The 14,743-nt window shown below is 47.8% G+C and overlaps 1 protein-coding gene across 1 annotated transcript in view; it reads right to left on the bottom strand.

Moving 5' to 3' along the window:
• Rgma (repulsive guidance molecule BMP co-receptor a) overlaps positions 1-14,256 on the bottom strand; it is a 42,238-nt gene extending 27,982 nt beyond the window's left edge. The window contains exon 1 of the mRNA XM_051148728.1: positions 14,114-14,256. Within this exon, the coding sequence (XP_051004685.1) occupies positions 14,114-14,127 (14 nt within the window). The 5' untranslated portion in view covers positions 14,128-14,256. The remainder of the gene's footprint in view (positions 1-14,113) is intronic.
• Between the last annotated feature and the right edge of the window lie 487 nt (positions 14,257-14,743).

The raw sequence follows: 14,743 nt of genomic DNA, 5'->3' as shown, positions 1-14,743 counted from the left end.
TGCTGCATCTCAAAGCACTCCTCCAGCCTCGTGCCGTGACCTACTTTCATACTCTTCTTTCTTGCCCATGGATCTTGTTAGACTTGGTACTGCTTCCCTCTCATTCTCTTCTTAGTCCCTAGTTCAAATCCCATCTTTCCAAACCCTTTACTTTTCCAAACCCTTTTACTTTACTTCTTGTGTACAGTGTGTGCATTCCTGTGTCTGAAGACAAACCTTTGGTTTTTCTCTGTAAGTTGGTAAGCTCAGCTATTCTGTGATCATGAAGCGTTGCATTTGGATTGCTATGAAAATTAAAAACAAAGAACAATGACTGAGAAGAGACGCGAGATGACTGTCTTGATCAAAGAGGTGCTGTGACTTTTCAGGCGTCTTGAAGGGTTTGTCTCTAATGTTTCTAGCTAGTATCTTTCTTTCTCCCCCCCCCCCCCGCCCCCAAGACAGGGTTTCTCTGTGTAGCTCTGGCTGTCCTGGACTTGTTTTGTAGATGAGGCTGGCCTCGAATTCACAGCGATCCATCTGCCTCTGCCTCCCAAGTGCTGGGATTAAACGCGTGCGCCACCACCGCCCAGCTCTGGCTAGCATTTTTTAAGCATTTTATTTATTATGTATACAGTGCTCTGCCTGCAGGCCAGAAGAGGGCATTAGATTCCATTATAGATGGCTGTGAGCCACCATGTGGTCACTGGGAATTGAACTCAGGACCTACAGAAAAGCAGCCTCTGAGCCATCTCTCCAGCCCTTCATGGTTAATATTTTGGTTTGTTCTTTTAAAAAATTGTTTTCATTTCTAATTATGCGTATGCATGAATGTCTGTGTGTCTACATGCATACGAATGTAGGTACCTGCACAGGTCAGAGACGTTGGAGTCCCTGCAACTAGAATAACAGTTGGTTCCGAGCCACCTGATGTGGGGATGCTGCGAACTGAACTTAGGTCCTTTGGAAGAGCAGTATGTACTCTTAACCACTGAGCCATCTCTCTAACCTCGTGACTTGTTTTGATACTGTCTGTGCTGGTTTGCATTTTCAGACAGTTTCAGCTAAGATAGGTTCCATGATCAACCTTGTGCAGAGGAGGAAACTGGCTGAGTGGCCAGAAATATTCACCCAAGCTGGGCGTGGTGGTGCACGCCTTTATCTCCAGCACTCAGGAGGCAGAAGCGGGCAGATCTCTTTGAGTTCAAGGCCAGCTTGATCTACAGAGTGAGTTCCAGGACAGCCAGAGGTAGAGAGATTGTGCCCGGCTCTGCGTCTCCTCCCCCCCAGTAAACAAACAAAATCTTTCCTGGGATAGTTGGGGGAAGACACCCCCCCCACCCCCCCACCCCCCCCCACCCCCCCGCCAAACTGTGTTCTTTCTAGTTTGAGACAGGCCATCAAGCACAGCCAGTTGTATTCTTCGATACACTACGGGATGAACTCAAAGGGAAATGTGGGTATCGCTGCATCCTGGGGCTGAGGCTGTTTGCAGAGTGCCATACTGTTTTCAGAGGTGTTGAATTTAACTAGTTAGGCTTTGTAGAGGGCTGGTGGAGCTCTTCATCCTGTGATTCTCTACCTCCCCACCCCCCACGGGTCTCCTTTGGTTCTTTGCCCCACCGCCATTAGTTGTTCCATCCAGCTAGGGAAAACCATGACATCCTTCGTTTGGCTCACTCTAGTCCACGGTTTAGATTTCTCTCACTTATATGAACAGACCCCTGGACACAGATGAAGCGAATGGTGCGATATTCTTCCCAGGCATTTTTGCCAATCTTGTTCATAGGGATGTGTTGCCCGTGGCTCTCAAGCCACTGTTCACATCTCCGTTATGAGTCTGATACATTTTTTGAGTGCCCTATGTATGCTCTCACTCTGCTTTGTAAAAGTAGGAGAGGGGATGGGGTGGAAGTGGGGTGGGGATTGCTCAGTTGGCAAACATGAGGATCTGAGTAGAGCACTTGCCTAGGCGGAGTCTGATCCCAGAAACTAACATGAGTACACGCAAGCACACTCGCAGTTCACTTGTACTGTGCCTCGGCAAACTGGATTGGTTCACTTTATAAACCTGAGTGTGAGCCTAGCCTTTTACATTTACCCATCCAATTCCTCTTTGATACTTCAAGGGCTACTCTGGGTGCTGCCATCTCAGCGTTGATGGAGCAGTCTTCGTTTGAGTCCTCCATGCTCTTCAAGTGTGTGGACTTTAATCCCATCGCCTCTCTGTCTTTATCTTCCCACGCCAAAGCCCCACAGGAACAAAGCGGGGCGGCCTCTTTGTGAAAGATGCTCTCCGGGATGACTAAAGGTTGCTCAGCCTGCCACAGCCTTGAGATAACTTTTCTGCAGTGGAAGTACATAAACTTCAGGTCTGGAGTACAGCCTGGGAAAAGTATATGTTTTTGGCTTGGTGTCCACTACCATTTCTGACAAAATGTTAGAAGTTTCTGAGTATCTGGCCCTGCATGGCCTTTAGTTAACAAACACACTACAAAGACCCTCAAGATCCCTTTGTGTGACTATAAACTGCCTGTGCTTTGGAGTCTGCTTCCTTGTCCATTGGAACTATGTTATTGTAAATGCATTGATTCGGGCATGTGCCTGCAGAGCTTCATTTGTGTTTTTGTAAGCTCACCCAGTAGTTCATCGCCATCTGTTTGCTATCTCCAGAGTCCCTGCATCTCATCTGCACGCTGGAACCATCTGACTTTTCTTTCTTCAAATAATCTCTGTAAATTTAAGCTAAATCTGGGCGCACAGTCAATCCTGGGGGATCCCCCACTGTCTCTACTTCTTCATCCAGAAAAAGTACTGGCCTTATCCTATTTTTTTGTTGACTCTGACGATAATTCTAGCTTTTGGCAATTCTCTTCCGCTACTCTGGAGCCACTGAACTCTATAAATGACCTTTTGGGTGACGCCTTGTTGGGCGGGATTTTGAAGGTAATGTAGTGAATTCTAGGTTTCTTTGTTGACTTTAGGCTTTTTGCCTTTCTCCCACTAAACTGCTGTTTCGCGTTTTTGTTATAGGAGCTGTTGTGCTTCATCAAGATGATACTCTATTGGAGTGACCACTGAAGGGGACGCCTACACAGGCAGGCTCCCTTCATGGGTGTGGGGCACAGTATGTACACAGGTGCCACATGTGAGGACACCTGTACATGCTGGCCTTGAGGGCATCACTGCCATCCTTCACATCTTCATCCCTGCAGTAGGTGATAGGGTAGGCGGCCACGGAACTCCCTCTCCACGTCCATTGCTACAACAGGTTAGGAGAACCTCTCCCTATTTATTTGCTCCCAAAGCATTTGTAAGCTTGCTGTCATTGCTCCAGCACTAAGAACGTCTTTGGGGCTTGGGAGTAGGGTTCAGTGGTACTGTACTTGCCTGGTGCATGCAGTACTCTGGGTTTGATCCAGCAAAACACATGCACACAACACATGAATGCACCGTCATGGGTTTTGGACACCCTTACAACAGCCCCCTTGAGTCCTTTGGCCTACTTAATTTTCTTAGCTTTCCTGGCTAGCCTCTTTTTCTTTTTGTGTGTACATGCTATTTTTGCTTTGATGGTCTGTTTTTCTGTTACTATGAGGATAACTTCTTGGTAATTAAACCATGTAGATTTTTTTTTTCTTCCAGATTTAAATGTTACTTTTCCTAAAAGAACATAATACTGTGATATTCCAGTATCTCTCTTTAGAGATGCAGTGAGAACTGCATCTCACCTGGGGTCCTTTCACGTGTACTGAAAAAAAAAAAACATATTTGCAGATTCCAGCCACTTCTGAAAGTCTTTAAATATGTATTATCAGATTATTAATGCTTTTCTCCTCACAAGAGAGATATTCCTTTTGTCTATGCACTGTTTTTCTGTTTCACTCTAAGAACTGAGGGCTCCCAGCTAGGCTTGAGGTTACCCGGTGACCAGCAGCAGAAAGTTCTGGTCTGTTCTAGGCAGCTCATTAAAGAACCAGGCATCTCAACAGAGGAAACAGTGCCCCAAGAGGGGGTGTTTCTGGGATCCTCAGGGGCCCTGAGTTTGCAACCCATTCCTACCTGCACAGGACAACACGGGCCTCTACAAAGCTGAGAGGCTTCAGGAGATGGAGGCTGGGCACTTCTTTTAAACAGGACCACTGACTGCAAAGCATGATGTCCTGGGTCACAAATGCACAGCTGTTACCCACAATGCTTTTCTCCACCAGTTTCGCCTCACATCATCTATAACAGCTTCTGTCATGATTTTATTTCTTAGACAAACTCTATCAGGCAGACTCTAGAACAGTCAGAGAGTTTTCAGGGCCCGAAGGATCAGCTCGGTGGGCCTGCAATGTGTGCATAAAGTGTTCTCATGGGGACCTCACAAACTATCCCTCCCCATATTTGCATGGATGTGTGTGTTTGTTCACTGTGCTAGGAAAAGAGAAAAATGATTTCCAAGGACAGAAGATGCTGGGAGAACAAATTCTCATGGCCTTCAGTTTCCTTCATTCCAATACCAAATGTATTTATAGAAAATGAAATATAATGGAAGTCCACGTTAAAAAAAAATTCAGCATCTTGTCAAGTAACTCTTCTTGGATGCGGTAACAACTAACAGTTCATGCACAGATATTTGTTTTTCCACGCGTGTATAAGAACATATCAAGCTGGGCGTGGAGGCGCATGCCTTTAATCGCAGCACTTGGGAGGCAGAGTCCAGGACAGCCAGGGCTGTTACACAGAGAAACACTGTCTTGGGGAGGAAGTCCGGGGGAGGACGTATCAAACCATCTGCCATCCATCTTTCTTTTTCTTTCTTTCTTTTCTTTCTTTCTTTCTATAACACTAATACTGCAAAAAAACCTGTTCCCTTCACAGTGGGTGTTTCCATTCAAATCATTGTTTTAAACTGCCAATTCTTCTATGAGCCCTCCTACATGGCAGGAACAGAGAACACTTGAGTTCACCAGTATGTGTATACACACACACACACACACACACACACACACACACACACACACACACATATATACAGACAGAATGAAATGCAAAACAACACATATGACAGATATCCTGGGCCTCAACTCCCACTTTAACTTCACTTTTTCTCAGAAAGTTCAGATTGGTCAGTGTGAGCACTGCTGCCACGATGCCACAGATATGGCACCAGCTGCTTCCTAGCCATGCCTCTGCTCCGCTCAGCCCATGGTGTAAGCTTTCTTTTGCTCTGAAAAGAAGCGAGGGATTGCTTTGCATTCTCTGTGTTCCATTTTCCCAGCAGAATCAAGGCTGCATTGGCCTCCGCCTGATGATCTTCTAGCAGTCTCTACGGCCACATCTCCATCACTACGTCTTGGTCTGTCTTGCCTTTCCAGATGCTCAGCAAACTCTTGAATCAGCCATGTTACTTCTTCCAGCACACTCCTCCCCCGACGCCTCCCCACTGGGATTATAAACTGGCATGCCACTGGAGTGTCATAATCAAAGTCTCTTCCCCTACTTTTCTCTTGAGATATTTGTCGAAGATTCCCAAACACCTCACATTTAGTCTACAAAACGGCCAATTCTTCTTCCTACAAAGCCCCGATAGACTAGCAGGGACATTTGTGAATTACCTGTCAGTGTCAAGTCTCAACCTTTCAAAGATATCGCAGTAAAGGTGAGGAAAGAGCAGTCTGGGCATGGGGACTGCCTAGGTGTGTGGTCCAATCATGGCCAGTCCTATCTTAGCTCTGCAGCTCCTACATTTGGATGGTGGCCTGGCTGCCTCTGGGGAGTGGTGGACAGATGATGGGTCTTCTAGTACCACAGTGCCTCCCTTCCCTTAGGGATGCAGCGAGCTCACGCTGCTTCTGTAAGGAAGTGTCCTCACCCAGCACCGTCTGACTTTTGAACAGCTCTGGGGTTTCATCTGTAACATTTCTGCATTCCCCAAGTGGAAATATTGCTGAGCGTGTAGGAAAGGTTATTTGAGAAGTGTCATTTTTATGTTTTACTGTCAGCATGAAATTCTCCAACAATGATATTCCTGAAACCGTACCCTGAAGCTATTTAATAACCTCCTCTCACTTGAAGCAGCCAATGAGGTGGCTCAGTGGGTAAAAGCGCTTGCTGCCAAGCTAGCCAGACCGATTTCCATTCCTGGAGCCCACAGGGCAGGAGAGAACTGACTCCTACAAGCTGTCGTCTAACCCTTCCCTCCTCCTTCCTCTCTCCCTCCTACCCTGTCTGTCTGTCTGTCTGTCTCTGTCTGTCTGTCTCTGTCATTCTCTGTCTCTGTCTCTCTCTCTCTCTCACACACACACACATAAACACACACAGAGATATCACATGCACACTGTAATAATAAAATTAAAACAGAGATGGCTCAGCAGTTCAGAGCACTTCCTGCTCTTGCACAGGATCAGGGATTGGTTCCCAGCACCCATACATGACGATGATTCACAGCCATCCATAACTCCAGTTCCAGGGGATCTGACAATGTCTTCTGGCCTCTAAAGCACTAGGCACGCGCATGATGCACACTCGTACACAAAGGCAAAACATACAGATAAAGTGAAAATAAATGAATCCTTAGAAAATTAAAAGCAGCTTTTGGATTACTATACACCCAAAACACACAGTTTCTGTAATGAGTTGACCACACAGCCTTCACTTCTCTTTATTCCAGTAACTTCCTGAGAGCAGAACTGGCTTGAAATGATTTCTACACCACTTGGCAACTGTGTAAATGGACAGTGAGTGAGTCTATGTCTTTCTCCTCACCAGCAGATGGCTGCATTATTTGTATTAACAAACACTTCAGTGCCAAGCACAAATACCACGTGCATTTAGCAAGAGGAACAGGCAATCAAACTATTCGTCAAATCCAAAGCTGTTTGGAATGGTCAAGGCAGAGCAAAAACACAAGAGGTGAGGGGAGGGCCCACCCAGAAGGAAGGGCGCACATGGGACAGTCCCCTACCACTGCCTTGGTCCTTATTTTAGTCCAAGATGGACAACATTTCTTCAACCTCTGTATGAGAGAGGAAATACAGTGTCCCAGGCTAAGATCATGCAGTCTGCAAAGACTAGACCTCAATCATTCTCATTTGTAAAATGGGGATATACTTGTAGCTCCCTCAGAAGGTTGATCTGAGGATTGAGGGAATTCATACCCTTGCGATCCACCCAGAACAGACATCTGGAACAGTGGAAGTGTTGAAAAGTGGTTGCCAGCGTTAGCTGTGTATCATAGGTGAAGACTATTGTTTGGGTTATAACAGAGTACCTATGACATGCCAGGTTCCCTTAGGGCCTTCGTGTGGAAAATGGGGGGAACCCGTAGGACCCTATAGGGGCCCCTAGATAACCTTGACTTTGCATGGCTTTGGGGCCTAATGAGTCCTCAGTACAAGAAATAATTCTGTAAATGACTGAAGAATTGCAGTCTGCAAGTGGATGTAGCCAGTTCCTGTTTATAAATGAGTCCGAGACTCAAGATGGTTAAGTGACTTGCCCAAGGTCCCCAGGAATGCAAATGTCAGGGCAGAGGCTAAATCCAGGCCTTGTGATGCCAAGCCCAGTGTTTTTCTCACCAAGCCACAGCTGTGCCCCATCTTCACTCAAGGTTTATCTTTTCCTGTCAGCTCAATAATACATCCCATATGTCTCATGATGGATTGTGCGTTAGAAATGGGAATATGTTTAGAGAAATACTATTTTACAGACACTAACACAAATAGAAAATTGTTCTAAGAAAAGGGTGATTTCCCTCAACAACCTCTCCCATCCCCCCTAAGGACTTGCGGAAGTGGGAAGAGTCAGAGTACAGAGCTTTTCATCTGTCTCTCGGATGGCAGGGGTTTTTATTTGTATTTTTCTGCCAACCATGTCCCTGGGTTAAACCATGCTCGAGACCACCGAGTCTTAGGCCCATTTATAAACAGGAACTGGCTACGCCCACAGTTAAGGCGATTCTGCAGTCTAGATTGTAAATTATAGAACTTGTCATCTGCCTTTTGGATGGCAAGAAGTTTTTAAATTTTTTTTTTTCTGCCAAGTACTCATGGTGCCCTTTCCTGGGTTTACCCATACTCTAAAAATTACCCAACAAGAAAATGGCCGAGCTAGGCCACTTGCAGCATCAATTCTCTGAAATCTCTTTAGTCTAGGATGATTCTGAGGTAGTCTCGAGTAAGCTTTGCACAGAGGAAGGGGACTCCAGAGGGCACCTGCTAGCCATGGGCTTCAGTTCCTCTCAGGCTGGGGGCAGGTGGGGATGGGGGTGTCATCTGTTCCTTAGCCAGGCCCCGAGTCAGTAGACACCGCCAACTGCAGCCACTTACCTAAAAAGAAATCAGAGTCCTGCAGTCTAGGACCTCTTTTCTCAAAATACTCCCAGCAGAGAAAAATGAAAACAACGTCAAACCCTTACATAGCCCAAGCTGGCTTTGAACTCATGATGCTCCTAGTTCAGCCTCTAGAATGGGAAGTGGAGCAGTCGGTTTAGCATTGCTATGATAACTACCAGAGGATCACATTTTAATTTTTTTCTTTCAGAGTCAGTTTCACTGTGTAGCTCTGGCTGTCCTGGAACTCACTCTGTAGACCAGGTTGTCCTCGAACTCAGAGATCCGCCGGCCTCTGCCTCCCGAGCACTGGGATCAAAGGCGTGCGCCATTACCCTCCAGCTAGGAAAGCATGTTAGAGAAGATTTATTTACTCTGGCTCACGGTTTCAGAGATATCAGACCAGAATCATTTTTTTTTTTCCTCTGTTGCTTTTAGGTCTGTGAGGAGACTGTTTATCTTGATGGCAGAAGCTACTCATCTCACGGTGGACAGGAAGCAGAGGGGGCCTATGGTGTAACGGACAGGGCACATCCTTCTGAAGTACTCTCCCAGTGACCCACCCCCTCCGCTCAGGCCTTGTCCCCTAACATGTTCATCACGACTCCCTCCACTAACACTGCCAAATTATGAGTCCACAAATGGAGCAATCCATTATGAAACCAGAGCCTTCAAGAGTGGGCCAGTTCCTAAAAGCTCATCAGCTGACATCCCCAATGGGAGAGTGTTGGGGACACGATTCAAACACAACAGACACTATTCTGAAGCCTAAATAGCAAACTGTTTCTGTGGTGAGGATTGGTGTGTGACAAAGTAAACTCAACTCTAATGAATCTCACGTACTAGGACAAAAATGAGCTGCCCATGCCTAGCAGGGGTGAGCCTGTAGGACATGTCACCATGAATTTTATAATAGCTGTGGGTGAGCCACCCTCTCAGCAATGCAATCGTATTAAAATTCTATTTATTATTTATACTATATCTTCCCCCACCAAAGGTATTAAATTAAATCAGAATAAAAGCACATTACCCACCCAAATGTCCAAATATTAATTATTATTCTTTTCAAGGTACCAATTATTTCAAAAGAACCCTGTAATTTTTGTGGTCCTGTCAATGAACTATGCAGTCCTGTGTGCTCTTCTGATGACCAGGAGGGAAAAAAAAATCCTCATATGGTTTCAAGTGTCCCCTGGTTACATTCTTGGAAAAGCAATCTGTTTTCCAGGATGACACCATCAAGGGCAGAAAATGCATTCTGGGAGTTTGAAAGCTAGCCTTTAAACAGATAAAATGGGTATCCTTGCCAGGGGAAAAGTTATCTAGCAAGACCACCAAGTTGGCTATCAGACATTGGCAGACAGAATCAAACGCAGTGAAAGCAACCTGGTATGGTGTGACCTCAAGGTTAATAAATAGGTAGGACCCTCGGGGGAAGAGCACACACCAAGTGCAAAGTGCTGGGTCTAAAAGGAGAGGGAGTCCTCCATGACGGAAGGATGTACAGTGACAAATGTTTACAAGGCTGCCACGAGTCAGTCTTGGCATGTCTCTGTGTGGAACTTAACAAGGTACCAAGGAAGAGATTCTTCAACATGCCCACGGACAAGCAAAGCCTGTTTGCAGGCACCCTTCATAAGGCAAGCGTGCCAAGAGGAAGGGAATCGTACAGAAACTTGCGTGGGGGGACTCCAGCAGATCAGCTCTGTGTACCTAGACAAACAGAAAGCCCTACCAGGTAACAGGACACATTGTTACCGTCAGCCGGGGCAAGGTCCTACAAGGAACTCAAGATCTCAGCATCCTGGGAGGTGAACACGCATGGTAACTAGTAAAATGCTCCAATGAAACACAAGGTCATGCGCTGTAGAGCGTTTCTCTTGTATTTGTTGCTCTCTGCCTTGACCCTCAGAGGACACAGAATCTAAAAGAACTGGCCTTGTTTTACTATTTTCAGGGATTCCCCACCCCCATCCCCCAACCCAGCCTCTGATTTTCACACTCTGGCTAATGCAGTACTATGATTTCTGAGAATTCTACCTCTGGGCAGCAGTGCCTTAAGTAGATATTTGAAAAAAATGCAGAGAAAATCCAGTGGGGGGTTCTGTAGTTAACCCTCTTTGTAAACTGTGCTTGACATGCCTTCATTTGTCACGTGGAGGGCATGCTTTTGCAGGCTTGTCAATTAGCAGTGCCTTTAAAATGCTTCAAATAAAAGACTTTTGTATTTACATAGTCAATTTCTGCCAAAAATTCAAAACTGCTTCTTCTCGTCCTTGGAATTATGAACCTTCATACCTCACCAGGTTTCCTGCCTTTGACCCTTGATTATAGGGTGTGTGCAGCATGCTTCACTCACAGGACCAACAAGAAACCAGGTTTCTTCCTTAAAGATGTTCAGTTGTCTCCAAGGAAACTGAGGTCTGCCTGATGCTCCATGCGTGCTTGGTAAGGCAGACCTTAACTAACTTTCCCATGAGCTCTGTTCAGTTGCTAAAGGAAGGGAGGATGGAATCCGGCTGTTGGTTAAAGAAAGGAGAAATCTCTCATTTGGGCTGGAAACCAGACAAATGGGAAAACCAGAGAGTCCCTTTGTCAAGCTAACCTCAGTTAAGTTTGTTGACTGACTAAACAATGAATAGTTTGAAACTCAAAGCCATTCTCAAGAATTCCAAGAGAAACAGAAACAGACAAAAGCAATTTGAACAATTATACTTAAAAGGTTTTTGTCGAATGTATTTAGTAGAATTAACCTTTTCCAATTAGTCTATGATATTTTCTGATAATCCTCCTCTGGCTCTGCTGTTTCACTTGGGTGCCCCCATCCCCCGCTCCCCCACTCCGAGTGCCTTCTTTTGAAGGTTCCAGGGACACACCTGCTTCATTGTCTACCTTGCATACTTTAAGGCGTGACCAATTCTGCAGCCATGTATGTTTCAAAATGTGCTTGAAGCTAATTCACTTAGCAAGGCTGGAGCAGACAAGAGTCCTTCAGAGCAGTGGTTCTCAGCCTTCCTAATGCTGCAACCCTTTAACACAGCTCCTCATTTTGTGGTGACCCTCAACCATAAAATTATTTTTGTTGCTATTTCATAACTGTAATTTTGCTGCTGCTGATATATATATAATATATATATTTTTGAGACAGGGTTTCTCGGTGTAACCTTGGCTGTCCTGGAACTTGCTCTGTAGATCAGGCTGGCCTTGAACTCACAGAGCTCCACCTGCCTTTGGCTCCCAAGTTATGGGATTAAAGGCGTGCACCATTACTGCCCGGCTTTTTGTTGTTGTGTTGTTTTGTAACGCAAACATCTAATATGCAGGATATTTGATATGTGACCTCTTGTGAAAAGGTCACCCAATCCCCATAGGGGTTTTTGACCGACAGGTTCAGAACTGCTGCCTTAGACTAGGAACCATGGCTACGCCCTTACACCTCTTTGGAATCCTCTTCCAGGAAATGAAAATGTCAGCCTGCTTCCTGGTAGCAGTGAGCATCCTGGCAAAGGTGGCTTGCTCACTCCCTGTCCTACTGTCAGGGATGGGCTACCAAAGGCTGCTGAAGGGCAGGCTCCAGGGATCACATGCCATGCCTTCCTTCTGTACCAGCCCACGTAACCGGAAGGCGGCAATGAAAGTCAGCTCTGCCCTCCTTTAGTAAGATGCCAAGCTAGTCTAGGACCCTGTTTGTCATGATTATTAAACAAGAATGTGGGAATGAAAAGAGAATCAAGACAGAATGATCGGGGTAGGATGGGGAGACCAGCCACATGCCTGCTAGGAGTGAAAGCACTGGTTTTCATCTGGGAAGGAAATGATGGGCAGGGATTTTGGAAAATAAAAGGAGGTTGGAGCTAGGGATGTGGCTCAGCTGATAGAGTGCTTGCCTAGCATGTGCAAAGCCTTGGGTTCGATTCCCAACACTGCATATATTAGATGCCAGCACTCAGATGGTAGAGACAGGAGAATCACAAGTTCAAGGTCTTTTTTTTTTTTTTTTTTGGCTGCATAGAGAAAAGTCAAGACCAGCTTGGGATACATATGACTTGCAAGGCAAGGAGAAAGAGAAAGGATGTTGGATCCTTACTTACTACCACTGCAGTCCAGAGGAGTCTGGGAAGGAATATACCTTATCCCAGGCAGGAAGCCACAGTGCTCTCCAAGGAGCCAGAGCGCCCTTCACACCGGGAGCACGTGTTCCCAGCTAACATCAGCTGGCCTGGAAGGTGGCAGCACAATCCAGCCATAAAGAACGTGCAGTCTGCCTGATGTGCAGGCGCCCCACCCAGAGCCTTTGTCCACTGTGTGCCATCCTAGGAGCCAGTCATTTCAGTGAAGTAGGCTTGCGTGTCGCATGTTGTGGTAGTGGAACAGCAGTAAGTCTTCCCCTTGTGTGTGCAAAAAAGAAGCCATTTGGGGGATACACCGTTCCCTTCCAGTGGAGATGGCATGGCGCTCTTTCCCAGTTCTTCAGTTACCCTTAAGAGCAGACTTCTACACCTCATCTCTTTTCTAAGGGTCAAGGCTTAACATTAATTTCTCAATCACCTATATAGATATAGATGCGCTGGAGAGGAGTCAGGTGGCCACTCAGTTTTGTCAGATCCCTGGGTCAGGTGCCGGGGGAGAAAGGCAGCTGACAGTTTACCTTGTTTTTGCTAGATCCTAAAACTACACAGAGAAGGGAGTGGAAGGAAACCCTGGAGGTGATCCCTGCCACTTGTACAATTCGCCACTCGGTCCCTGGAACTAAGCTCCCGATCTGCAGGATGGCAGGAACACTTGTGAACTAGTCTTTCTGACATGTCGCCTAGCTCCCACCTCTCCACCACGTACAGCTGTCTTCTTTGAGGGCCGCCCAACTTTGTGGCTTGTGAGGAAGGTAGGGCTAACCATTTCCGCTAGATGGCGATATTTCCCCTAATCCATCCGCCTCAAGACACCCAATTTATAAAATAAATACAATCCAACGCCTTCTGAAACCACACCACATAATAATAACAGCACACAGGCTCCCATTAAAATCCCAGTCTGGGGAAATTGACTCTCCCTCCGAGCAAGTCTAATGCAATTACTTTAGTAAGATGCAATCCAGAGCTGCATCCGAGCGTCTTTCACTTTTGCACCGGTCCCTCAATACACCTGTCCCTCTTTTTTAGATATACCCAGGAATGAGCGGCGGCTCAAGTCAGGCGCTGAGTCCTCGCGGTGCCTTGCCTTCCTCTTAAGGAACGACGGACCTTTCGGGACTCTTACACCTTCTAGCACACCGGACGCTCCCAGGCAATGGTCACCCACACTGTACAATGTACATACGATGCTGACGCCTCCGGGAAGTCGCGCAGGTTTCCAGCCTCTGAAAACCCGGCCTGGGTGAAGCGAAGCAATTGGGCTTTACGGTGGGTCAGCGGGGTGACAAGACCTGTCCAGAGCTCTGCGGGCCAGGCGGGCCTCTCGCTCCAGGAAAAGGTGGCCGCGCAGAAGAGAGAGAGCTCCAGGCTGGTACACAGTGGGTGGGATAGGTGCCGGGTCTGCCCAGCCACGCGTAGCGCCTGCTGTCCGCAGGACAGAATTTAAGGGGGTTAAAAAAGAAAGAAAGAAAGAAAGAAAGAAAGAAAGAAAGAAAGAAAGAAAGAAAGGAAGGAAGGAAGGAAAAAAAAAGATCAAACCACAAAACTTTCCTGTTGCCAAAAGCCCTATTTGTGAGATGAGACACCGGGTTAGGGAAGCCGCTGATCAGTAAGGGAGGTGGCCTTAGCAAGTGTCGGCAGCGCCTTGGGGATGTCAGGACCCCGTGCCCCGTTGTCTGAGCTTACCTTGGCGGCTGCATGAGCCCCTCCAGCCCGCGGGGGGTGGCGCTGGCGGGGCTGTGAGCGAAGACTAGGTGTAGGGCGGTCGCTCGTGGGCCCCTGGGCGAGGTGGGAGGGGCCCGGCTGTCGTTGGTCCCCGCAGCTCCGTGGATTCAGTAGCGGTCCCGGGCGCGCCGCCTGCACCCGAGCTGCATGCTTGCGAGCGCCTGGAGGAGCGGGGCCCCGGGAGCGTGCCGCAGGCCAGTGCTTCCTGGGCGCAGGGCTCGGAAGGCGCAGTCTGCGCTTCCGAGACGCCTACAGAGTAGGGCGGCCCGGGTTAACCTGCTCCCTCGCCCGGCCCCTCTCCGCTACCGCCACAGCCTCCGCTGAGCGCGGCGTTGCGAGGTTCGTTTGCGCGCGGCGGGGAGGGGGCGGGCCGGGCGCCCGGAGAGCGGGCGGGGGGCGAGCGCGGGCGGGGCGGAGGGAGGGGCGGGAGAGGTGAGGGTCCGGGCTCCGAAGGCCCCGCCCCGCCGCGGTCCCACCCTTGCTGATCCGCGCTAGTGGGGTGTGTGAGGACGTGGGGGCGCGCCTGCCAGAAAGCTCACACTTTCCCTGCGGGCTCGGGATCCCTGGTGCGAGCAGCAAGTGCGGCGACCC

This window comes from Acomys russatus, chromosome 7, assembly GCF_903995435.1.
Source record: "Acomys russatus chromosome 7, mAcoRus1.1, whole genome shotgun sequence".
Classification (NCBI taxonomy): Eukaryota; Metazoa; Chordata; class Mammalia; order Rodentia; family Muridae; genus Acomys; species Acomys russatus.
The sequence above is the reverse complement of the archived record's forward strand: the minus strand, read 5'-3'. Positions and strand labels throughout refer to the sequence as shown.